The 26,483-nt window shown below is 48.5% G+C and overlaps 1 protein-coding gene across 1 annotated transcript in view; it reads left to right on the forward strand.

Annotated features, from left to right (window-relative positions):
- DGLUCY (D-glutamate cyclase) overlaps positions 1-26,483 on the forward strand; it is a 35,842-nt gene that overhangs the window by 7,701 nt on the left and 1,658 nt on the right. Inside the window, 7 exon segments of the mRNA XM_045450840.1 lie at positions 2,430-2,633; positions 8,721-8,981; positions 12,642-12,741; positions 16,957-17,105; positions 20,714-20,722; positions 20,725-20,832; positions 21,583-21,734. Coding sequence (XP_045306796.1) covers positions 2,430-2,633; positions 8,721-8,981; positions 12,642-12,741; positions 16,957-17,105; positions 20,714-20,722; positions 20,725-20,832; positions 21,583-21,734 — 983 coding nt within the window.

The following is a 26,483-nucleotide window of genomic DNA, read 5'->3' on the forward strand; positions in this document are numbered from 1 at the left end:
GATCTTCATCCGGCAGGACCTCCGTATTTGAAAGTGATGTATATACAGTTTATTTTTCCCCAAGTGTAGGATGCTATTACAATGAAGCGACACACGAGGGCGCCCTAACTAGCTCACAGTAAGGTAGGGATGTGATAAAACATTATTGCAGTCTATTTCATAGACACTGGAAAATTCTAGCCAGGTCAGCCACACTCACACTACAATCCATAGAATTTAGTGTTACTTTTAATTGATTTTGAAATCATTCATATAAGTTTAGCTATCAGAATGGCCTCATGACAGGGGAAGATTAATATGGTGATGAGATCCGTGGAATTCTATTATCTAACATTAAATGTATTAGGCACCTGCTATGTACCAGGCATGGACCCAGATCTTGGGAATAAAATGCTGCATGAGACAAGATGCAGTTCTCAGGGAGTGTGTGGTCATTTCTGAGTGTGTGTGTGCTCATGTGTGTTCACACATCCACACACGTGCAGTAAATATTGTCTAGCACGGTGGCCTCACTCCTCTCTGCCACCAGCCACAGGGGACGCCCTGTTCTGCAGCAAACTCCAGCCCATTAGCTCTGGCTGGAAATAGCCTTTCTGACTGTAAATGAGACTAAGTGACGTCATTGGCTTAGGGATGACCTTGAATATTTCTGACTTACAAAAGTCATGCTCAAAATTCAACATTTAAACTTCTCTCGGTGATAGATTAGTGGCTACACACCTCACAGCTGGTGGGGGAAAACCCTGTGTCACCTTCTGAGCTGACTGTTCTGATGTGTACCTGGCATTAGAGTGATCAGTTTTAGATGCTGTCTAAAGTGATTCCATTCATCAAAATCCTTAGTCCTTGCCTGTCTAAAAATTAAGTTAGAATGCTTTCTGCAGTTATCAGTAGGTTTTCCTTCTGAAGTGTTGACTAACTTTGGACTTTTGTTAAATCTGAAAAAAACGTGACTGTTTTCCGTGAAATTCGAAACATTTGTGCGTTGAGACACTCGAATTCTGAGATAAGTAAACAACGGTCCCTCATCTCTGGGAGCACATCGCTGAGTAGGAGTGGAAGCACTCTAGGATAATAATGACAGTGAAGAAAGCAGAAGACGTAAATGAAGGACAGGAGGCATTAAGCACCTACATGAGCCAGGCACAAAAGCATAGGACGAGTAAGATACTGTGCCTGATTCAGTGAGGCAAACCATCACTTATTGAAGGTTTACTCTGAACCACTTTGAGAAAACACTTTTATGTGCATTTTCCAGTTCTGACAACAACCATATGAGGCATTATCATTATGATACAGTTGAAGAAACGTGTTTAGAGAAGATAAAGTCTCATCTCCAACTCTGCTTGGCACACTAAAGCCAGTTCTTTATAACTATACTAGAATGCCTGGGATTCACATTGCCCAGGATTTAGTGTGGGAGAGGTGTGTTGTTTTGTTTGTGTTTTGTTTTGAGGGAGGGAGGGTGCAAGAGAGAAGGTGTGAGTGGGAGAGTGGCAGAGGGAGAGAGAGAGAATCTTTTTTAAAAAATATTTTAAGTTTATTTATTTATTTTGAGAGAGAGGATGCAAGCAGGGGAGGGGCAGAAAGAGAGAGACTCTTTTTTTTTTTTTTTTTTTTTAATTTTTTTTTTTTCCCAACGTTTATTTTTGGGGCAGAGAGAGACAGAGCATGAACGGGGGAGGGGCAGAGAGAGAGGGAGACACAGAATCGGAAACAGGCTCCAGGCTCTGAGCCATCAGCCCAGAGCCTGATGCGGGGCTCGAACTCACGGACCGCGAGATCGCAACCTGGCTGAAGTCGGACGCTTAACCGACTGCGCCACCCAGGCGCCCCGAGAGAGACTCTTAAGTAGGCTCCACGATCAGCACGGAGTCCAAGGTGGGGCTCAATACCACCACCCTGGGATCATAACCTGAGCTGAAATCAAGAGCCAGACACTCAACGGACTGAGCTCTTTTTTTTTGGAAGGGGGGGGGGGGAGTTTTTTAAAGAACAAAGTTAGCATATACCAAATCAAAATAAAAGTCCTATGGGAAAATAGGAGGTATGTTCAGAGAGAGCTATTTATTAGCAAAGTACAGAAAGATGGCTTCGTGCATTGTAAGAGTTCAGTAAGTACTTTCAGATACCCGTGGGATTAAATTGACGGAAATTCCTAGAGCCCTATCTGTAGCTATGGCTGTACCTCCCTTCTCCCTTCTCCACACCCAACTCATCTTCACTTTCCTAAAAATTGGAGGCACTTGTTTGAGTGGGACTTGATTTAGCCATAAGACAATTTTTTCTGACTTGGTGCAAGAAGCCGTGAAGCATTGTTGGCAGAGTTGATGCATGGTGCCATCTTGCCCGTCCGACAGTGGGCTAGATGAGAATGAACTGAGTCTAATGAAGTGAGTGCATTCAGGCCCTCTTGTTGTGTGTTTTAGAGACCCCGCTGGCTTTCACCAGTGCACTGGGTTGCAAAGTCATGACCAACTTGAAGAATACAGAGGCTCCACCCAGTTGTCTTACCCCTGAGGGAATTCCTGAGGTCCATCCCATTTCCCAAGATCCTTTGCACTACAGCATCGCATCGGCTTCAACTGTTCAGAAGATTAGAGAACTAGAGACTATAATTGTCATAGACCCAGGTAAGAAACAAAGTGTTCACACCTTAATGACTTGGAGAAATTCATCATCGAAGTAATGGTCAGTGAAAAAGGCAGCATGCAAAGTACATGCATCTATAGTACGAATTTTTTATGAAAAGAAGAATTTATTCCTCTTTATTTAACTAGCACTATCAGAAGAAGTTGCTGTTTCACCAAGAAAGTAGGCATAGCCTTGGGGCACCTGGGTGGCTCAGTCGATTAAGCGTCCAACTTTGGCTGAGGTCATGATCTCATGATTCGTGAGTTCAAGCCCCACATCGGGCTCTGTGCTGACAGCTCGGACCCTGGAGCCTGCTTCAAATTCTGTATCTCCCTCTCTCTCTGACCCTACCCTGCTCTCTCTCTCTCTCTCTGTCTCAAAACTAAATAAATATTTTAAAAAATTTAGGGGCACCTGGGTGGCTCAGTCGGTTAAGCATCTGACTTTGGCTCAGATTGATCTCATCGTTTGTGAGTTCAAGCCCCATATCGGGCTCTGTGCTGACAGCTCAGAGCCTGGAACCTGCTTCAGATTCTGTGTCTCCCTCTCTCTCTGACCCTCTCCTGCTCACACTCTGTGTCTCTCTCTCTCTCAAAAATAAATAAACATTAAAAAATTAAAAAAAATTTTAAACAGATATTCAGAATCCAAACTCTTTTTTTTTTTCCAAACTCTTTAAAAAGTTACTTGAGAGTCATTAAGATACTTGTTTGAGTCGTCTTTCCCCTCCACCTCCACCTACATATACAAGGGTCAGCTGCCTAAATTCCCTCTTTGCCTCTACTGAGCATTCCCACAGTGTGATTTTTTTTAATTTTATTTTATTTTTAATTTTTTTTAACGTTTATTTATTTTTGAGACAGAGAGAGACAGAGCATGAACCGGTGAGGGTCAGAGAGAGGGAGACACAGAATCTGAAACAGGCTCCAGGCTCCAAGCTGTCAGCACAGAGCCCGATGTGGGGCTCGAACTCATGGACCGTGAGATCGTGACCTGAGCCGAAGTCGGCCGCTTAACCGACTGAGCCACCCAGGCGCCCCCACAGTGTGATTTTTTTAAAAATGTTTATACTGTGTATGAATCCCCCAAAAATGCACCAAAATTCTAATGTTGATGATCTCTGGATAGTTCGACTATGAATAATTTTTGGGGTTTTTATTTATGTTTTTTCCCCAAAATTGTCAACACTAAAGATAAGAGGGACTTTGGAAGGTGAGCTTATTAATTGGGCACATTGACAGCAGGACTCAGTTGGGACCGGGTAGGTAAGAAAAGAGGGAGTATGGTTCCTAGGTAGTCAACTGGCACCATTTAAACAAGTCACCCCTGGGTTTCAGTGTCCCTAATCCCATCTTTTTGTGCCATTGCCCTGAGGTTAGGTGCAGAATAGGCTGTGCTGGGCAACAGAGGTGGGGGCGGGGGGCTGGGTTGCCACTCACTTGCAGATGCTGGTAGGGCAGGACCCTGCAAGAGACAGCCTCACAAGAGTTTGAAAGCAACATGTATATTGTATATTGAGTCTCAGAGAAAGGCCATTCCTTCTATGGCTTGCGGCCTGCTGTCTTTCTAGACATGAGATCCACTAAGGGTCTTCTGGTTGCAAGTAGGAGGAGGTTGGCTGTAAGCCAGTCGAGGGGCTTTTCTCTTTCCCCTGCAGCACCATTTGTTAAGAGCCAAAATGTCTAATTTTTAAACATACGGCCAGCAGAGGGCGCTGATGTGCACGGAAATTCCATCAATTTGCTGGCTAGTGCTCCCCAGAGAATTAAGGTGCAGCCTTCCCAGCTGCTCTCCCCGTATGTTAAAAGCTTTGACACATTTCAGGGCGCCTGGGTGGCTCAGTTGAATAAGCCATTAAGCGTGATCTCATGGTTTGTGGGTTTGAGCCCTACATCCAGCTCTGTGCTGACAGTGCGAATCCTGCTTGGGATTCTCTCTCCTCCTCTCTGCCCCTCCTCTGTGTTCTCTCTTTTTCTCTCAAAATAAATGCATTTTTAAAAAAAATTTAAAAGCTTTGACACATTTCATCTTATTGAATTCTTCCAGTGACCCTATGAGACAGCTATTATTAACTTTAACAGATGAGGAAACTGAGGCATATAAGGTTAAGAAACTTGTCCAAGTCCACATACCTAGCAGATGGTCGGGGAAGATATTGAATCCACGCTAACAGACTCCAAACCCCACGATCAACAAATGTTGGATAAATTGGAATCTGAGTTTAAATCGTATATCATGGTCCCACTGGGCCAGTTAAAACAGTGCTCTGGTCTCTCCTGGCTCACACCGCATTTCTTCTGCACCTTCTCATGGGCTGTAATTCTAGACTTGGGAGCTCTTTGTACTTTGAATGTCTGGCGAAGGCATATAGTGGTCTCCCTGCTGGCCCATCTGATCCCTGTTTCCTAAGCAGATACCTGGATTGATGGTGGTGGGGCCCCTGTGGAGAGCAGAGGGGTAAGGTCAGCCTGCAGACATCGACCCTCCTGGCCAAAGTCCCAGCACCTAGACAGAGCTGATGACAGTAACATCGGTACAGAGAGCAGCAGCTGGGCAGAGTCATAGAGCAGCCAGCCAGGGTGCCTTTTTATGTTAAATAATACTGCGGCCAAGAATCAAATAGTTCCGGGACCAGTAACCAGCCTTAAAAATGTCTGATCTCAGGGTGCCTGGGTGGCTCAGTCAGTTGAGTGTCTGACTATTGATTTCAGCTCAGGTCACGGTCCCAGGGCTGTAGGATTGAGTCCAATGTTGGACTTCTCGCGGAGCATGGAGCCTACTTAAGATTCTCTCACTCTCTCCCTCTGCGCCTCTCCCCAGCTCATGCTCTCTCTTTCTCTCTAAAATTAAAAAAAAAAAAAAGTCTTCTCTCTCCCCTGGGTTTGGGATCAAAGGTCTCCAGTAGCAAAATTTCCTTCAAAACCACAGGGCATAGCTTTTTGATTTTTTGTATGTCAGTTAGGTTGTTCGTTCATTCATTCATTCATTCATTGGTTCTGCAAAGAGTATGGTTTCTTTTACATATAAACCCACAGTAAATTTGAGATCTATACCTATCACAGGTGCACCTTTAAGGACATATGCATATACGGAGTTGAATGCTTATGGCTATATATATATATAGAGAGAGAGAGAGAGAGAGAGAGCACCTCTTACATAGTTGATCTCCTGGGTGGATTTTTTTTTTTAATTTCCGCAATAGTTTCTCCCTCACAAACATTCTTATCCAGGCTATATCTCTTCCACTCAGCACAAGGGTCATAAGGGAAGATGAATTATTAACTCTGCCATTAGCTCAGATAAAAAAGTAAGTAGGAAGCGAATTTACTGTAGACCCAGCACACCCTAACTTACTAAGAATGACCTAGGAGGTCATCCACAAAGCCCCCCTTCGGTGCTGAGTCAGACTGTGTCAAGGTTTGAAGCATGAGGCTTGGGGGAAAGGCAGATTCATGACTGTCCGGATGTGCCAGTACGGTCTATTAAGGAACATCTTTAATCCCCAAGAACAATAGATGCTTTTGATTCCTGCTATATTACATAAGCAGATACAAGATTAATGGTGGTATACTGAGCATTACTCACTATTAGAGCCACTCAGTCATTTTTGGGACGACGTTGGCTTGCACTTGAGGTGCCTGGAGAATATGAAGGAACACAGGGTTCATAGCGACGATGCTTCTCTCATGATAAAATCATCGCAAATGATGAAATCATACACTGCTCTAAATTTGACAAAGTTCTCTCTCCTCCTCTCACTTTTGTTATCACATCCTATGAAATAGGTTACATTCCAATTTCTTTCTTTAAAAATGTTCTTCTTTCCTTTCATCAACAGCAGTTCATACTCGTTGGAGAAGCATCAGAAAATATATGAATGTAAACAGGCAGTAAAGATGACCAGAATCGGGGCACCTGGGTGGCTCAGTCGGTTTGTGAGATCGAGCCCCCGACTCAGGCTCTGTGCTGACAGTGCAGAGCCTGCTTGGGGTTCTCTCTCTCCCTCTCTCTCTCTGCCCCTTCTCTGCTCTCTCTCTCTGTCAAAAGAAATAAAGAAACATTAAAAAAATTACCAAAATCTCATCCCAATGAACCATTATCAGCCGTTCAATATTTGCCCTTAAGGTCTTTTTCTTCAGTCTTAAACCTGTAAGACTGAAGAAATATATAGAGAGAAAGAATATATATATACAGAAAGAATATATATATATATTCTTTCTGTATATATATATAAACAAATTGTAAATATATTTTTCCTTTTATATTGCAAACATCCTTCCATGTCATTAGCTTTCTACAACATCCTTTCTAATGTTTGCCTAGAATTCCATTTGAGGAATGTGCCACCATTCATATTATTATCCTGTCACTTGGCACCACAAACAAGGCTGTGATGAACGCCTTCTGACTATGTATGTGGACCCCCCCACAATCACTTTATGAGGGTAAATTCCTACACGTGAATTGCTGGTGCCACTAGAATGTGCCAATCTAAGGTCAAAGCGCCCTCCAGACAAATGTTCAGTTGGCGCTCCTACTGGGGGTATGTGAAGGGTCCTTTCCCTGCACCCTCCTCCACCTGGACCCCCCCCCCCCATGCTCCACTAGGAAACTGAGGTCCAGAGCAATCCAGGGATGAGGCCAAGGTCACACAGCTACCATGTTCTGACACCTGGGCTTGAATGTAAGTTTCCAGATTCTAAGTCTGGAACTGTCCCCCCACAACAGAAAGCCCAACCCTGTGTCCCTTCATGTTCTCCAGGCAGCTCAAGGCCGAGCTGACCTCCTCTGGCTGCGTCCCTCAGCCCACCTCTCGTTTCAGCCACAGCTTGTGGGGGAAGTTCTGAGCCACATCCTGCCTTCACGGGGCGCAGATATGATCTGGGGTGCCCTGAATACGGACAGGGTCATGATGAAATGTGACAGGCCCTGGGAGGCTGTGCTGCCCAGTTGGGACCAGGTTGACAGTCACCAGTAGGCATCACAGCAGATGCCGTTGGCGCCCCACCTGTCTCCCCTGCCCCCAGGGGTTCACCTGCTGCTGCAGTGGGGGGTTCCCAATGGGACAGCTTCCCCACTTAGGCTCACATCTCTCTGTGCTCCACCTGAGCATGTCCTTGTACCTCCAGACCCCCTCCAGCACAGCAGGCACAGCCCCGGGTGATGGGGAGTTTATGTCCTGATGGGTAACCTGCACCCAGCAGGGGACAGGGGCAGGTGCCTCAATGCCCAGTCTCCCTGTCCTCTGGCAGGACAGTCCTGAGGTGCATACCCCACGGTTTCCTAGAGCATCTCCAGCGGGATCAGGCCCCAGCTGCCTTTGGAGTTGATTTGCTCACTCACGCATTCTTTAGCGGCTTTTCTCCCTTTTTTCACACTTCTTCCATCTTTGGACTTCATGTTCCTGGGCTCACTTCCCACTGAAATCCCTGTCCCCAAGTCCGTGTCTCAGGGCCTTCTTCTGGTGACTCCCCGACGAGGGCAGCCCCATTGCCTCTCCTCCTTTGACGTTCTTGTACGAGTTAGGATTTGCTAAGACCACGATAATAAATTGAGCCCAAGATGCTTTCCTCAAATACAGTACAAGTGTGTGGCTCTCACGCAACTGTCCAGGGCAGGCCTTCCCAGGTGAGTGTTCGGGTTCAGCAGGAAGGGGGATCTGCCCCCACCAGAAGCTCTGCCGTCACACCCCGTGACCCCCAGCAGGCGCTGGTTGTCGCACCCCAGCACCCGAGAAGGAGGGTAGGCAAGGAGGTGTGTGGCAGGCCCAGAGGGGGTGCACATGACTTCCATTCACATTCCCTTTGACCCTCTCCGGATGCTGCAGAGAGAACCCAGTCCTGTGCCCTCCCCCTCCCCCACCCCCACTAACTGGAATTGCTGCTGGGCAGAGGTTGACCGGCTACCCTTTGTGAGAGGGGACAGAGGAGAAGGCATTCCAGGGAACGACCAGCCGTCTCTGCCACACCCCTCAAATCCACGTGAGAAACAAAAGGAAATCAAAAACCAAACCGCTGTTTGCATAAGCTTCTACTCAAAACACAATGACGTTACTTTATGATTTTTTTTTTTCCAAATAACTTTAGGCCACCGGAGGATCGGGCACCTGCTCTGTAAAGATGAGCTGCTGAGGGCCTCCCTGTCACTGTCCCACGCCCGCTCGGTGCTCGTCACCACCGGCTTCCCCACTCGCTTCAACCATGAGCCCCCAGAAGAGACAGACGGCCCATTAGGAGCCATTGCTCTGGCCGCCTGCCTACAGGCCTTGGAGAAGGAGGTCTCCGTGATCGTTGACCTGAGAGCTTCGGGTTTGTTCAAGAAACTTGTTGAAGATGCCGTTGAGCAAGGTGAGCAGCGAGATGAGGGCAGTCCATTTCCCCAAGGGGACCTCCGCGGGCAGAGGGTGGGGGTCAGCGTGCGTGGAAATCCTGCCCAGCACCCAGCACAGGGCTGTGCGCTGGGCAGGGGCGTTTGTCGTAAAGCTCAGAACAACTCTCTGGTATAAGCATTATATCCGCATTTTATGGATGAAGAGGCTGAGCCTCTGAGAAGTCCAGGCGATTTCCCCGGGTGGGAATGGTGAGCTGGGGTTTGAACCCCGGTCCTTCAGGCTCCAGATCCCACGGTCCCACTGTGCACCTGCTCCCCTCCCTACAAGAGCCCTGGTGACCTGCAGAGGACTCAGCAACCCTGGCCAGCCTTGGGCCCCCGCCCCCCAGTCAGAGGCAGGATAGTCAAGAACAGAGTGGCCGAAGGGCTCGGGTGGCAGAGTCCCTCCCGGGGCCGCATGGGTGGGGATGCCCCATGCTGCACAGGTTCCCAGAGCAGCCAGGTGGCATGAGAGCTGCAAACAGCGCTGGGGTGAGGCTGTGCTGCTGATGTCTGTGCACCACGCTCGGCCTGGGGGGCACCGTGAGCAAGTCTCTTCACCTGTCCTCCCTTCCACAGGTGGTGTTTGGGCATCAGCTGGGAGCCTGGTGCTCTACCCTGTTTCCCATTGCCTACCTCTCTGTGTTCTTTAGAGACACATTTTTTCCTTTTAGCCTCTAAAAAGGGCTTCAATGAAGCTCTTCGTGAAGATGAAAAAATTCTGGAGAGGGATGGTGGGGTGCTCGTCAAACAACGTTGCGAATGTATTCGATGGCGGGCAAATGCACACGTAGAAATGGCTAAGAGAGTAAACTTTACATTATGTATTTTACCAAAATTACAACGTTTTAAAAGTTTTTAAAAGAGTGCAGGTTGGAGCCTTGGGGTGAGAAATCTATTAGCCACACAAATAGAGAAGTCAAGTAGACAGATCTACGAGTCAAGGTCAGGAGAGCAGTCTGGGCTGGAAAGATAAATCGGAGAGCAGTTGGCATATTGATGGTCTTTTAAGTCCAGACACAGGGTGAGATCACCGAGGGAATACGAGATGGAGAAAACGGCCCAGGATTGCCCCCCTGGGATGCTCCCCAGGGAGAGGCTGAGGAGAAGAGGGGGAGCCAGCAGGGAGATGGAGAAGGGAGTAGCTGCCCTGAGGACAGAGGAAAACTTACCGACTGTGTTGTCAACACGGAGAAGGGACGGGCCGTGGTGGCAGCCACTGCCAACAGGCTGGCAGTCTTTTTTCCATCTGACAGCCGGGTCTGGTATTTTTAGCCGCGCGCTTTCCCAGAAGCAGGTCTGCTCTCTGCTCACCTGCTCGCTGGCTCCAACTCCGGCGGCACAAGAGCTCAGAACTGGGGCTTGCTCAGCCGGGCGGGTTAGCAGGTGGAATCTACTGTGTTAGGTTGTGCAGAAATTTCATTACATGTGGACGAGGAAAGCAAAAGAGATTTGGCCCTTTTGATGAAAACTATTTCGGTTCTTTTTACAACCAAAGGCTGCACATGTTTAAAGAAGAAAGAGCTTAGTCATTTCTTCCCTGTCTTGAGCGTAAATGGACCAAACTGATAAATTGGTTCTTCATAGCTCAGGTGCAGGTTCTCATCTTGCCCTGACATTCCTTTGCAGGGGCTCTTTCTGTGTGCCCCCCTCTTGGAGGTATGTTATGTGCCCCGCCCTGTTTGGCCCCTGGTACCCTTTCTTACGGGAATCCTGTATCCTTGATCCAATGTCAAGAAAGTAAGAAACCACCAGCCTTAACTTAGCACCTACTATGCACCAGCCTCCCCCAGCTCAGTGCTTGGCACATATCCTATCACTGCATCCACGGCACTCCTGGAGGCAGGGAGCATGATTAACCCCATTTGCAGAGGAGGAAACCACAACTAAGGGAATTTCTGTGACTTGTCCAAGATCACACAGCTAGGAATATAGATTCCCACCCAGGGGTGTTTTAGTCAGTCTTCGTGCCAGGCCACCAGGCTGCTCCTCACAGCACAGAAAGGGGCTGGATCTTTCAGCCTGCTGTGACCACCCCCCGCACCCCCCTCCCTGCCCGTTCTCTGGCCTGCCCCATGTAGAATGTGCTCAGTGCGTTTCCCTTAGTGGACCGACTGCCCTCCTCTTGTCTTTCCCCCTTAGACATGGGGTGGGGCTAGAGAGAGAGGTTGGAGGGAGACCCTTTAGGGTCTCTGACAATGATTCTGGCCCCTCCACCCACTGTGGCAGTTCCCAAAGGGCTTGGGGCAACAACACGGTGAAGCTGGGCCATCCCGAATCCACATTTGTTATATAAGCACATGGTCGTAACATAGACCTTACCTGGGCTGGGTTTATGTGAGGGGTGTGAGGGGCTGATGACGGAGATTATGACGCCCCCTCTGGTCCACAGAGCAGTCTGGGGGGTCCTGCAGAACCCGTGGGACCATGAGCGCTGGGTCCGATCCCTGTCGCAGGCCCTCTGTTAGGCATCTCGAGCTCCGCGGGGAGACCTCATCCTGGGCCAGGGAAGGTGCATGGATTCCACCCCAAACTGCTGTGAGGTCTTAAAGAAAATCAAGTCAATTTTATTTTTATTTATTTATTTTTTAAGAAAGATTGAACTAGTTTCAATCTATCCCAGGAAGGAGACTATTTTTTTTTTTTAATGTTTACTTATTTTTTGAGATTCAGAGAGAGACAGAGCTCGAGCCGGGGAGAGGCAGAGAAAGAAAGAGACACAGCATCTGATGCAGGCTCTAGGCTCTGAGCTGTCAGCACAGAGCCTGAAGCGGGGCTAGAACTCATGAAACCATGAGATCATGACCAGAGCAGAAACCAAGGGTCAGATGCTTAACCGACTGAGCCACCAGCTGCCCCAAGTCAGTTTTATTTTAATTTGGAATTTGTGTGTGCTTCCCATGTATTCTACAATAATATGTATTATTATTGTAATTAGAAAAGGTGCCTTTTTTGAGAGTCAAACTCACTTTTGGAAATCACTCTACTATCAGTAGCTAACTCCAGGCCCAGACTCTGGGACCTCTCTTCTGTTGTTCTCGAACTTCCCCAAGGGTGTTCAGGGAGGGAAGGGTGGGGACCGGATGAGAACTTAGGGTGGAAACTGAGGTCATGACACTGACCTCCATGTTCAGCTTTGCCTAAGTTATTTAGCATCTCTGAGCCTCAGTTTCCCTCTTCTGTAAAATGGGATTCATAATGGTTCTTATCGCATAGAATTGTTGTGCCAGTTAAATGAAAGCATGCATGTCACATACTTAGTGGAGAGCTGCCTCCCTGTCACCTGGGCACCTAAATATGTCCTCAGCGCTCACAAGGACAGTGAGCCAGAATAGGCCTCCGATCACATGGTGTTATGGACACCTACATGCAGCCTATTTGCTAGCCCACAATATTGGTGCCACTAGCCCAGTTCCACTCAGGGTCACACACTCCACCAGCCCTGGGGTTTACTCACGACTAAAAGGAAGCAAGTATTTTTGCATCCAGGTCTTGGCTTTCCTAACAAAGTATTCTACAGGTAGGTGCTGCTCACCCATGATGATGATCCTCTCCAAAGAAGCTTTTGAAAAGCCAACGTGAATTTCCAAAATGCAGCACTAGGGCTGATGCGTCCACCCTTTGCCTTTACTTTCAAGGGGTCCTGAAGACACAGATCCCCATATTAACTCTCCAAGGTGAATCAGCAGGAGCTGCTCAGGCATTTCTCTGCAAAGATGGGGACCCCAAGCCACCCAGGTATGTATGTCACCTCCCAGTGTGAGTGGTGGTGGTGGAAAAGCCCACACGCTATTAACTTTGACAACTCCAGAGAGGACAGAACCTCGGGGTTCTGATGGGCCAGACCGGAGGGTCTCAAGCTCTACTGGGGGCTTCGCAGAGGTCTCTGGGAGTGGCAGGTCCCTGAGAGATGGCATGTCTTCTCCGTAGAGGGAGACAATAGGACAATTATAAAAAACAAAACCTTAACAGTTTCTCAAACTGGGTCATGACCCATCAGAGGGCAGTGAATCATTCCAGTGGGGGTAACCAGCACCTTTGGAAGGTGAAATAGAAATAGAAATACTATTGTATGTTTTAAGTCATCATGTTAAGTACTGTCATGAAACTTTATGCAAGTGTGTGTGCCTTTTTAATGTTTATTTTTGAGAGACAGAGACAGAGTGTGAGTGGGGGAGGGGCAGAGAGAGAGGGAGACACAGAATCTGAAGCAGGTTCCAGGCTCTGAACTGTCAGCACAGAGCACGACGCGGGTCTCGAGCTCACAAACTGTGAGATCATGACCTGAGCCAAAGTCAGACGCTTAACTGACTGAGCCACCCAGGTGCCCCCAAGTATGTGTATTTTTTTTTTACTGTGTGTTATGATCAAATATTTTGAAAAATATTTTTATTGTAGGTAGGGATGAATTTCAGATCTTATAATTTTTAATACCGTGTTCTGCAAACGTTTTTGACAAAAGTAATACATAATACGTTTTGCATTGCAAAACAGTACACACGCATGCACACACAACTAGAACAGAAGATTCAAAAAACAGTATTTTCTGACATTTTCTATTCCAGTCTGTTCTATTCTGTTCTTCGGTGTTCTATTTTACTTTTCTGGAAATGCTGACGTGGCCAAATTTATTTCACAACCCACTAATGAGTGTCCCATTAGAACTTAAAAACACGGACTTAATAGGCCTGGAGGGCATAGCTGTACTGCACGTCACAGCAGAATTTGGTGATCATAATGACAACCCTGAGTCACCAATGAAAAGTTCAATCATGGAGCTGATATGCTATTTAAAGCTGCAAGAACATGTATGGTTCATATTAGAGATGTTTCTATTCTGCAAACAGTTGGCGTATAAACAAAGCTCCGGATCTCCGGGGAGAAGCTGGAACATTCTCTTGTGTGGGATCCCCGATGGCACTTAACACAGGTGCTGCTCTGTTTGCTGAGCGGAGAGAGGTGGAGAGAGGGTTCTGCTCTCTTTGGAGAAGATGCATTAACTCTTTCCAGGGAACAGCCTTCCCAGGAGTGGATTACTTCCCACTGTAGCTAAATGGACCCTGCAGGCCTAGAAAAAAAAAATCAATCCACCTTCATGAGGTATATAACTGAATTCTCCTGGGGGGAAGATCCAGAAATGGTGTTCTCTCTGCAGAATACAGAATGTATTAATCTCAATTGGAGGTCTTGTTGTAAACAGTTTTTTCAACGACATTCATACAGATCTAGAGGAAATTCAGGGTCAAAGCTCTTTCCTCCTGGGGTGCCTGGGTGGCTTAGTCAGTTAAGCGTCCGACCCTTGGTTTCAACTCAAGTCATGATGTCACGGTTCGTGGGTTTGAGCATCAGGCTCCACACTGACAGCGCAGAGACCTCTTGGGATTCTCTGTCTCCCTCTCTCTCTCTCTCTGCCCTTTCCTGCTCACTTTCTCTGCCTCTCTCTCAAAATAAATAAATAAACTTAAAAAAAGAAAAAAAAGCTCCTTCCTTTTGTTGATTCTGCTTCTCAGTAGTTGCCTTTTTCTGCCGTGGACATGTAGCCTCAGGATTACATTCCAAAACCTACCCGGTGGCCTATTCATCCAGGCATATATGATGTCACCACATTATGCACAACCAGAGGGCACAGACCAGGCATAAAGATTTTGTTTTTTAAAAACATGTACAGGGGCACCTGGGTGGCTCAGTCGGTTAAGCGTCCGACTTCAGCTCAGGTCATGATCTCGCAGACTGTGAGTTCAAGCCCCACATCGGGCTCTGTGCTGACACCTCAGAGCCTGGAGCCTGCTTCGGATTCTGTGTCTCCCTCTCTCTGCCCTTTCCCTGCTCTCTCTCTGTCTCTGTCTCTCAAAAATAAATAAACATAAAAAATATTTTTAATAAAATAGAAATAAAAACATGTACCGAAAAAGCATTCAGAGCTTAATGTTTTTTTTTTTTACTGTAGTAAAATATACATAACATAAATGTTGCCACTTTAACCATTTTAAGTGTGCAGTTCAGTGGCATTAAGGTGTATTCGCATTGTTGTGTGTCCATCTCCAGGACCTTTTCATCTCCCAAACGGCAATGCTGTCCTCATTAAACAGTGACTGTCCATCCCCCACCCCGGCCCCAACCCCTGACCCCAACCCTTCTACTTCCTGTCTCTATGAATCAACTGTAGGTGAGATCCTACAGTATTCGTTCTTCTGTGATTGGCTGATTTCGGTCGGCAAATTATCCACAAGTTCCATCCATGTTGTAGCACGTGTCAGAATTTCCATCCTTTTTGAGGACGCACCACTTTTGGTTCTTTTTGCTCGTCTGTCGGTGGGCACTGGGCTGCTTCTACCGTTCGCTTGGTGGGAACACCACTGTCGTGAGCAAGGATGTGCAATATCTCTTGGAGACCCCGCCGTCCGTTCTTTTGTGGAATTTCTGGTTCGCGTGGTGATTCTATTTTACGTGTTCTGAGCAACCACCACACAGTTTCCCACAGCAAAGATTTTAAAAATTTTTTAACGTCTACTTATTTTTGAGAGAGGGAGAGAGACAGAGCATGAGCGGCGGAGGGGCGGAGAGAGAGGAAGACAGAATCCGAAGCAGGCTCCAGACTCTGAGCTGTCAGCACAGAGCCCGATGTGGGCTCGAACTCACAGACTGAGAGATCATGACCCGAGCTGAAGTCAACGCTTAACCACCTAGCTAGCAAAGATTTTAAAGAACTCCATCATGGGAGGATTTGCAGAGATAAAAAAGTGTGATTTTCGTGTTTTGAAATTGGATAATCAAGACAGTATTTTCCCGAGGTGGGTGGGGGATAGGCTATATGGCGGTGGGCATTAAGGAGGACACTTGTGATGAGCACTGGGCATTATAGATCAGTGATGAGTCACTGCATTCTACTCCTGAAACCAATATTGCACTGTCTGTTAACTAACTAGAATTTAAATAAAAACTTAAAAATAGTGGAGAAAAAAAGATAATATTCCTCCTAATAGTGATAACATCCACAATATTACCACTTACCGTGCACTGAGTGGGTGCAGGGCCCTCTGCTAAGCACCTCTTGTGCATTTTCTCCACTATATTGTTGAAGCCTCTTTCAAACCCGGGGAAGTAGATATTGCAGGCACAGTGTCCAAAAATGAGGCCGAGGGAGGCTGCTTTCAGCCCTGTATGAGACAGGTCCCCTTGTCAGGTCATCCGAGGTAGCAAATGTGGGTCAGAGAGGTTAAGCACTTGGCCAAGGCCAGGAGCGGGAGGGTCTGGACTCAGAGCCTACACCATCTGATTCCATAGCCCACAAGCTTACCGCTGCTCCCTGTGCCTCTTATCTAATCTCCGTCTTGTATTAGATTCATTCACCTTCCGTTTCAACTCTTTTTTAAGTCTGTTTGTGTTCGTAAACCGAACAAGAACCTAGAAGAAGCCAGAAGTGGGCCAGGAGCAGCCAACGCTCCAACCCCTGGGTGCTGGTGCCCACTGGCTAGTGGAGATGGGGCAGGGCATCAGCAGCGTCAAGCACGTGACCCTGACCATTGGCCTTCTCAATCTCACAGCCTCTGACTCTAATGAACCGCTAGAGATTCTGATGAGATTTTTAGTGATCTGATCGAGGGGCACGTGGGTGGCTCAGTCAGTTAAGCATCTGACTCTTGGTTTCGGCTCAGGTCATGATCTCACGGTTCCTGAGTTCCAGGCCCGAGTCTGGCTCTATGCTGACAGTGCAGAGCCTGCTTGGGATTTTCTCTCTGTGCCCCTCCCTCTTCTCAAAATAAACAAATAAACTTTAAAAAAAATGATCTGATCAACTAGCCCCCAGCACAGGCTGTGGCACACATAAATGTTGAGTCAAATTCTGTAGGAATGAAGGAATCAAAGAGAGCACAAGCGTCCTTCACACAAACACATGACCCAACAAGTCAGCCACACCCTCCATAAAGCCCCTATGCCCTTGCTTCCTGGCAGATTCGACCATCTGGTGACAATTGAGCGCACAGGAAGGGCCGCCAATGGTAATTGCTATAATGCGAGGAAGATGAGCATCAGGCACTGGGTTGACCCCACTGATGATCTTTTCCTGGCAGCACAGAAGATTCCTGGAATCTCAGCTACTGGTAAGCCGGGAGCACAGAGAATTCAGCAAGAGCGTGTCTGCACTAAATGCCTTTTTAGTTGACTATTGAACAGGTGACATGAAGGAGTTCTATGGGGTCCATAGTTTTTCTACTCCAGAGATGTTCTTTGTTTACTGTGATCTGTGTAGACAATAACAACATTATCACTTAGAAATCCAACATTCCCACAGCAAGAAAGGGAAATGACGCTTTAGCATATTCTATTCCCCCAACTCTAAAATATTAAAACTAATAGTAAAATAGGGGCACCTGGCTGGCTCAGTCAGTTAAGCATCCGACTCTGGGTTTCGGCTCAGGCCATGATCTATGGTTTTGTGGGTTAGAGCCCCGTGTCAGGCTGTGTGTGGCAGTGTGGAGCCCGCTTGGGATTCTCTGTCTCCTTCTCTCTCTGTCCCCTCCCCCACTCACACTGTCTCTTTCTTTCTCAAAATAAATAAACTTAAAAAAAAAAAAACTAATAGTAAAATAATAATAATAATAAAATCAAGGCATAACATATTCTTTTAGTCATGCAGGACCGATGCACCATGTATATACTGTGCTTCATCTTATAAGAGCTTTAGTTTTGAAATATATCTTGAATATATGATTAGTGCAATATTCCGATTGCTAATAATATAATGTGATCATTTGTGTTTGTACAGAACTTCATCGCTTTTAAAGAGGTTTCACATCCATATATTGTTGAAGCCTCTTTAAAACCCTGGGAAGTAGGTAAGGTAGAGTGTCCAAAAATGAGGCCTACGGAGGTTCCTCGTGGTCGCTGAGCCCATTAGTGTTGCTGGTAGAATTAGGAGTCCAGACTCCCAGGACCCCTCCAAACATGCTTTTCATGGAATCACGTTGCTTTAACTGAGTTTCTGAAAGGCTCGCTCTAACTCCCAGAGCAGTGTTCTTCCCCTGGGAGTAGGTGTAGACCCCGGGGTAATTAAGGCAAGTTTCTCTGTTCTGTGTTTATTTGTTCTCTTCATTCAAACACTTCAGAGTGTTTCCCAGACTCATTAGTCTCCTTTGGCTTTTGAGGTTGGATGAGACAATGAAAGTCTTCCTGGCTGGGTAGAAAATTTCTGCAAATCGCCTGGTCTTTCCCAGAAGAGGCCGTGGGTGTGGTGCCCACAGCACAGTTGGCTTGGGCTTCCTGTCTCTCAAGGCTGGCCAGGCGAAGGACCTGAGGGCTGGAGGAAGGCGTGCCCAGGGCGGGGAGGGAAGGGGTCTCCAAGTCCAAAGGGGCAATCAGGGTCTGAAGGAGCTGCTCTTCCCCTGATGAATGGACCCCTAATCTTTGCTCATCCTCCCAAGATCCCAGAGGACTCAGGTAGAGCTCGCTGTTTATGCCTTCCAATTGCCCCTTTTTTATGGACCCTTGGACCCCTCTCTTACCCAAAGGATCCCAAGCTTCTCCTGTGATTTCCCCCAGCACCCCCTTCTCAGCAGGACCACCCCTGGTCTTTTCTCCCCTCTGCTCCATCAACACCCTGTTTTCCTCAGTTTCCACAGGCAGCTACCTTGTCATGGACGTACTACTGACCACCCAGGACCTAGGTGCCACCCCTCTTGGAAATTCTGGGAATGCCATCAAGTGAGGAAAACAAGGACTCACCTGAGGAGCAAACAAGATAAAGTTCATAAAATGCAAAAGAGCAGAGACAGAAATAGACAAAATACCAATGCTGGGGTTATTATTATTTCCCTTCATTCAGTAGCCTGTCGTGGACCCAGAAAATTTTTTGGAGACAAATCCTCAGGGTGTGGACCTAAGGCATCTGGCCATTCACAACAGTCTGATTCTTTGGGCTGCGTCCAGGTCTCTGGTGCTTCAGGTGGGGTAGCTCTGGTCCCTGTCCACCATCTCACAGTGAATGCTAGCCTCTGGTGGAATGCTTCCACACATTCCAGGCCTTTCTAGAAACAGACACAAAAAGAGCCATGCAACCTTTCTGCAGGCTTGCATGGCCTGGCCCTCTGCCCTTGAGGCCCTTGGACAAGTGCTTTGGGTAAGCGGTTATCTTAAGGCAGCCACAACCCTCTCCTGGAGGCAGATTCAGCTGACCTCTGGCCTACAGAATCCTCCAGAAATACCTGGACACAGGACCAAACGGTGTTCCTCTAACACCACCTCAGATGGGTAGGCTGCAGAGTTAGTTGTAATTTTTTTTTTTTTTTTTTTTTTTTGGAGAGAGAGAGACAGACAGACAGACAGAGCAGAGAAGGGACAGAGAGAGAGGGAGACACAGAATCTGAAGCAGACTTCAGGCTCCAAGCCGTGAGCACAGAGCCCGACTCGGGGCTCAGACTCGGGGCTCGAATTCGTGGACCGCGAGATCATGGCCTGAGCTGAAGTCAGTCGCTTAACTGAGCCACCCAGGTGCCCCTGGTTAGATTTATTTGCATCCTGTTCCTGTGAGGGTGGTGCAGCCTGGTAATTATTTTTAGCCAGTTCACCTATCTTCAACACCATTCCTTTCACAGAAGAATTAAATCATTTCTGATATTGATTTATTCTAACGTATTTGCGCTAGCATTTATTGTGCTAATTAACAAACCCTCTGGTGCTGCTTATCAGATCGCCTTTAGGCCATGGTCTCTTTCCAGTGCTAACCAACCACCCCTGTGGTATGTATTCCTCATTAGGCTACTCCACAAGCAACCAGGCACCCTTCTGGTGTAGATTAACTGACACTCATATATTTCATACTCTTTTTTTTTTTTAATGTTTATTTATTTTTGAGAGAGAGAGACAGAGCATGAGTGGGGGAGGGGCAGAGAGAGAGGAAGACACAGAATCTGAAGCAGGCTCCAGGCTCTGAGCTCTCAGCACAGAGCCTGATGTGGGGCTCAGACTCACAAACTGTGAGATCATGACCGGAGCCGAAGTTGGACACCCAACCGACTGAGCCACCCAGGCTCAGGCTTTAATTTACATTAAATTACAGAATTGACCTTTACAATCTGTATCAGCTCCCCAGCACATGGATGGGGTTCAGGGCCTTCCTTGAAGCCCCTCTGTAAGCAGGAGTCACTCAAAAGTTGAGGAACCACAGCTGCGTCTCCCTCGGGCTTGGTAACATCAGCATAGTGGGTATTCCATCTGTGACTAGAGAGCATGACTCAGTAGGGCACTGGCCACATTCTGGTGAGTTCCAAACTTCAACTCACTTTTTAAAAAAAAAAAAACTTTGTATGTTTTATTTATTTTTGAGAGAGAGAGAGAGAGAGCACTAGTGAGGGAGGGGCAGGGAGAGAGGAGACATAGAATCTGAAGCAGGTGCTCCAGGCTCTGAGCCCTCAGCCCAGGGACCAACACAGGGCTCGAACCCATGAACTATGGGATCATGACCTGAGCCGAAGTTGGGCACTTAACCGGCTGAGCCACCCAGGCGCCCCTCAACTCAATTTTAACTAAAGAAGTTCCTAGAAGATCTGAAGGAGAAGTACATCTCCTAGTTGTCTGAAAATGTACCCAGAAGCAACCCTTTTTCCTAACCTGAGGCAACAAAACACATGGGGGGGGGACCGTCCTGCCCCACAACGAGCCCCCATTTTGCCCAATCCTATACACCCACTGACTTGGTTCCCCTTGCCTTCAGGGGTCGGTGATGGGGCAATCAGCTTGGGAAGGGCAAAGTCAAGGAGGCTGTGAAAAGACACATACGAAATGGGGATGTGATTGCCTGTGATGTGGAGGCTGACTTTGCCGTCATCACTGGTGAGTATTCACATGGCAGGCCAGTCAGGCCCAGGTCTGCGCTGGGGCCCAAGAATCTGTGTTTCTAACAAGTTCCCAGGAGCTCCTGGTGCCACTGGTCTTTTTTTTTTTTTTTTTTTTTTTTTAATGCTTATTCATTTTTGAGAGAGACAGAGTGTGAGTGGGGGAGGGGCAGAGAGAGAGGGAGACACAGAATCTGAAGCAGGCTCCAGGCTCTGAACTGTCCGTGTTGCAGAATTTTTTTTTACCTCAATACCCGGGGTTTGTTGTCTCACTGCTTTGACGAATGAAGATGTGGACACAAAATGAGCAGCAGGCAACAGTTTATTAGACTGTAAGATTACTCTTACTTACCAAGTAAGAGTAACAGGAAAGTCCTCTTTACCGAGAGGGAGCATTCAAAAGTGAATGCCCCAACTATAGACAAGGGTCTTTATTTTATAGGGTTTTGGCCAGCCCCTTCCCTTCCCTCTTGTTTCTTCTCAGGTCCTACCCTTATTGACTGGATAACTCTAGATGCTGGGTGGTCCATTCCTGATTGGCTTGTTTCCATCGTATGAGGGGTGGTCTATGGCCATACCGTTCCTTGTGGGTCATAGGTTTTATGGTCGCCAAAGTTGGACACTCAACCGACTGAGCCACCCACACCCCCCTTGGGGCCACTCTTTGAGATGAGTTCTGCTGCTTAGAGGCAGGGTGATGGACCCCATAAGCCTTCCAATTCTATGATAGAATCTTTTCCTGTTCTAGGTGTTTCTAACTGGGGAGGCTGTGCCTTGGCCTGTGTGCTGTACATCCTCAACTCATGTGAGGTCCACAGACATTACCTAAGGGAGGCAGTTGGACCCTCCAGAGCATCTGGGGAGCAGGACTGGGCTCAGGCCCTTCCATCCGTTGCTAAAGTAACACACCCCAGCTGGCCACTCCCTGCAGGAGAGGCAGGCATGCTCCAGGCTTTCAGCCCAGGGCCAGGACCACTGCTGCCTGTTAACAGCCAGAGGCAGAGCCTGCCTATGTAGGGGAGCAAAATTTGCCACCACAAAATGTGGCTCTTTGGCATGTGGATTATTTTAGGATGATTGTTTTTTGAAAACAGAAGGACTCAATGACTCTGCCCTTCTCTCTTGGGGCCTCAGTTCCCACGGCCCTACCCACTCACCCCAATCGCAGACTCAAACCCACCTCTTCATCCCCTGCTCCTCCTTGAGCCTGAAGCACCTTCTGGGAGAATTTTCCAGAATAATTTGGATCATGGGAAATTGGAGCCAAAGCCCTGACTTGATGTCTAAATCCCAGGCCTGAAGGGACTTGCCCGTGAGCAGCAGCTTCACCTGGGGGCAGGCGGGAGGCTGAGAGGGCTGCAAAGCCTGAGAAACAGTGGAGGGAGCTGGGGTGTTTGGCCTGGAGGGGAGAAGACTGGGGGGGCATGAATGGCTCACACCTGAATGGCTTCCTGGAGAAGGGAGACAGACAACGCCCTCGGCCCCCTGAGAGACAGAAGCAGGCCAAAATGCAGAGGTCACGAAAGCAGATTCTGGTTCACTGTAAGGAAGACCTTACCTTCTGCAGAGCTGCCCAGCCCTGCAAGGAGGAAGCCTCTGACATGGGCCCATGGAGGAGGGGTTCCTGTGCGAGGTCAGGCTGGGTCGCTGACCCCGCGGCCACTCCTAACCAGTCCAGAAGCAGTCTTGTGCAACTGAAGGCCTCACTTTCCTAGTCTGGCCTCCCAAAGGTATGGATCGCTAAATGCAAGACCAGGAACCCGGTCTTTTGTGTCTGCTTTCCCAGCAACCAGCAGAGGGAACATAGTGGTAAATTCTTGTAGGACGAACGAATGAATGAATGGGCAGGCCGATGCAGTGCTTTGTTAGGGCAGTAGGTCCCCAAATCTAGAGGCATCTGAATCACCTCAGGGCATCGTAAACCACAGGGTGCAAAGCCCACCCCAGGGTACCTGACTCCAGAGACCTGAGTTGAGCCGAAGTGGCATTTCTGACATGTTCTGGGTGACCACACTCTGAGACCCTGGGTTACAGGGTTGGTCTGGGGAGAAGTGAAGGCAATCCCAAGGCGGGAAGGTTCCTGAGCCTCGAGCCTGGACATAGCAGCTCAGGTGGGGCGAGTGGTTGTGATGAGTCCCCAGGCAGCCAGGGGCTGAGGCCCAGAGCCCCTCACTTTGGAGAATCATGTGCATCCGGAGCCCTGTCTCTCCCTCTGTGTCTCTCTTTCTCCCTCCTGCCACCCCATTTCTCTCCAACACCTCCCTGGGTTGATGTTGTCCCCACTTTACACATGAGGGAGCTGGGATTCCAACAAGGGAGGTGGCTTGCCCAGCTCACCCAGCTAAGAGATGACCTTGGACCTGAGCCTGGGTCTTTCTGACTCCATTCTGTTTCTGTGGCTCAGAAGTTTCCTGGTTCCTGCTAATGCCAGGGTGCCATGTGGGGTTGGGGGCACTAGAGCAGCTTGAAGTGACATTTTCAGGGGAAACGGTCTGCTCCATAGGGGCCCACAGGGCCTTCTGTGTTTTCTTTGCACTTCCTGGATCTGAACTGGAAAAAAACACTCAGGGGGGCTGCCTGACACATGATTCCTGATTCACACAGACACAAAAGAATGAACCCAGCCAAACAAATTCACACAGACCAAATGCTTACCCTCTGGGGATGGAAAATTCTCCTTTTAGTTTCCACCCAGTCCTTCATAAATACATTAATAATGTATCACTCTTGTAAGGAAAATAAGAGGAAACGTTTTCAAAGCAAAAGTACAAACTCGTGTGTGTTGAGCCCCTCCTCTGGGCCAGGCCAGGTCTGCTCTGAGAGGCAATGGGGTCAGACCCAGGCCCTGGGTAGGGAACTCGGGATCTCCCCGGGGTCAGGTGTGGGGACTCATGGAACGATAGAAGTGTGCAGGGCAAGCTGCTGTGGGGACAGAGAGCAGGCACTCAGCTCCCTCAGGGGGCTCAAGAAAGGCTGCCTGGAGGAGGTGGTGCTGAGCTAGGTCTTAAAGGATGAGTGGAATATAAGTAGGCAGGTAAGAAAGGGTGGGAAGGCTCTTCCAGGCGGAGGACCCACATAAGCCAAGGTGCAGGCACACGAAGCAGTGCAGTGTGCAGGGGGAGTAACTGGGATCGTCATGCTAGAGTTCTGTAGGTGGCTCCATGGATGTCCCTGACTCATCGAGAGGTGTGGGCAGAGCTGTGGCCTGAGCAGGTGGTGCAGCTTGATTAGCAGGATGAGGAATGTCCCCCATCTCTGCTCTGTGAGTTGCTTGTAAGCAGGGCCTCCCATATTCAGGGATGGTTCTTAGGGGTCCCCTTGTAACTGTAGCAGGTGTGGGCACCAGGCTGAGGAGCCCAGGGAAGGTAGCCACCACCATCTAAGGCACACCCTGCCTGCTCCAGCCCTTGGCTGTGCCTGGGAGTTTTATCTGAGGGCACTAAATGGCTGGAGAGCATTCCCCACACCTTGTCAAGGGCTAAGAGCTGATTGATGACACCTTACAAGGACTAAGGATGGATGGATGGATGGATGGATGGATGCCTGGATGGATGGATGGATGGATGGATGGATGCCTGGATGGATGGATGGATGGATGGATGGATGGATGGATGGATGCCTGGATGGATGGATGGATGGATGGATGCCTGGATGGATGGATGGATGGATGGATGCCTGGATGGATGGATGGATGGATGGATGCCTGGATGGATGGATGGATGGATGGATGGATGGATGCCTGGATGGATGGATGGATGGATGGATGCCTGGATGGATGGATGGATGGATGGATGGATGGATGCCTGGATGGATGGATGGATGGATGGATGCCTGGATGGATGGATGGATGGATGGATGCCTGGATGGATGCCTGGATGGATGGATGGATGGATGGATGGATGGATGCCTGGATGGATGGATGCCTGGATGGATGGATGGATGGATGGATGGATGCCTGGATGGACGGATGGATGGATGGATGGATGGCTGGATTTCTGGCTGGATGGCTGGATTGCTGGCTGTCTGGCCAGATGGATGGATAGATGGACGATACAGACAAGCAGGAACATGGCTTCATCCTGGGCTCCTTTTCTCTTCCAGTACCTTCATCCCACTCTACTTTTCTTTCTAATTTTTAAAAATTGAGTTACATAGAAGAAAGAAGTGCAAACACCTTGCATGTACAGCAGATGAATTTTTACATACATATACATCCATACAGCCACTGCCAAGATCATGATACAGAACAGTTCTAACTTCCTAGGAGACCCCTTTCTCCCACCCCACTTTGAACAGCAACATCACCGACCCATGACACCACCCTACCACGCACCCTGTGTGAACCAACGGTGACCACCCACACACTCAGCCACTAAGCCCCAGAAGGCATCCTAGGTCCTCTTTCCCTGTTCACAATGAACTAGGCCCCAAGCCCTGGCCTTCTTGTTTCACTTCAGTCCTCTGTCCCTCCTCTCATGCCACACCATCTCAGCCTGGATTGGTGTCACAGCCTCCAGGTGCTCTGCCTCCAGGTCAAGTCTCCTGTCTTCTGTCACCTCCTCCATGTGGTGGCATCTCCTTGAAGATGGTGTGGTCATTCAGTGATTCCTGGAAATTTTCAGGCAGTCTCCACTGGCCCAGCTGTTTCTTGTGGCTCTTGGTAGAGGCTGAGTGCCAACTAGTTCCAAAGCTGCTGTCTAATCACATGCACCCTGACACCCCAAGCCTCTCCCTGGGACCCAGAAGGATGGGAATGGTGCCAGTGGGCAGTGCGCTAAGAGGAAATGACCATCCCCCCTCCAGGGACCCAGGAGCACTCCCCCAGAAAGAGAGGATATGATCCAATGGAGAGAGAAATGGAAGAATAAAGCCCAAACAAAGGGCAGGAAATGCCACTCTAGGCTGGGTAGTCCCTGGGAAGGGGCTGGTGGACAAAGAGATGCCTGGAAATGCCCGTGGGTGTCCCTCCCGACTTGGCACCCAGGGCAGGTAGAAATGCAGGCTCTCCCACCAGCTGGGAGTAGAGACAGTTCCCAGGTGACTTTTGCCAGCACTCTCTCCATTATTTTGACTGGTTTTCAGTGAGTGCTCCTCACAGCCCCTGGCTTGGCTCCTTCCTGCTCTTTTGTCATCTGACATCCTAGCTGTCTGTCTTCTAGAAAGTCTTTCTTGAGCCACTTTGATAACCAGGGTTGGATGCCCCCTGCTTGGTGCTGTGATCCCCATAGACTGTGCCTGCCTGATCACTTATCTAGACTATGAACCCCCCAGGGGGGCAGGGACTATGTCACATTCACCACTGTATCCCTGGTTCAGCTCTGGCACACAGCTGGTGCTCAAGGAAACTTTGATGGGTGCTGAAATGAATGAGCAAATGCCTGAGGAGGAAGATGAGAGCCCTTCTCAGTCCTGTCCTAACCTTCCTGTTGTGGATTCCTATGTCTCCTCCACCACCCCTCCCCTCCCGCTTCTGCCTTTGGAGGAGGAGGAGGGGGAGAACATACTTGACTTCTGCCCCTCAGGCACCTTCCTCTCTCCTTTTGCCCACACCCAAGACCCCCTTCCTCAGGGAGAACTTTTCAACCAGAGAGTAACTCATGCTAGCTTTGATAAGTAGTTCTTTGGGACCTTTACTTTCGGAAGGTGAAA

This window comes from Leopardus geoffroyi, chromosome B3 (assembly GCF_018350155.1).
Source record: "Leopardus geoffroyi isolate Oge1 chromosome B3, O.geoffroyi_Oge1_pat1.0, whole genome shotgun sequence".
Classification (NCBI taxonomy): Eukaryota; Metazoa; Chordata; class Mammalia; order Carnivora; family Felidae; genus Leopardus; species Leopardus geoffroyi.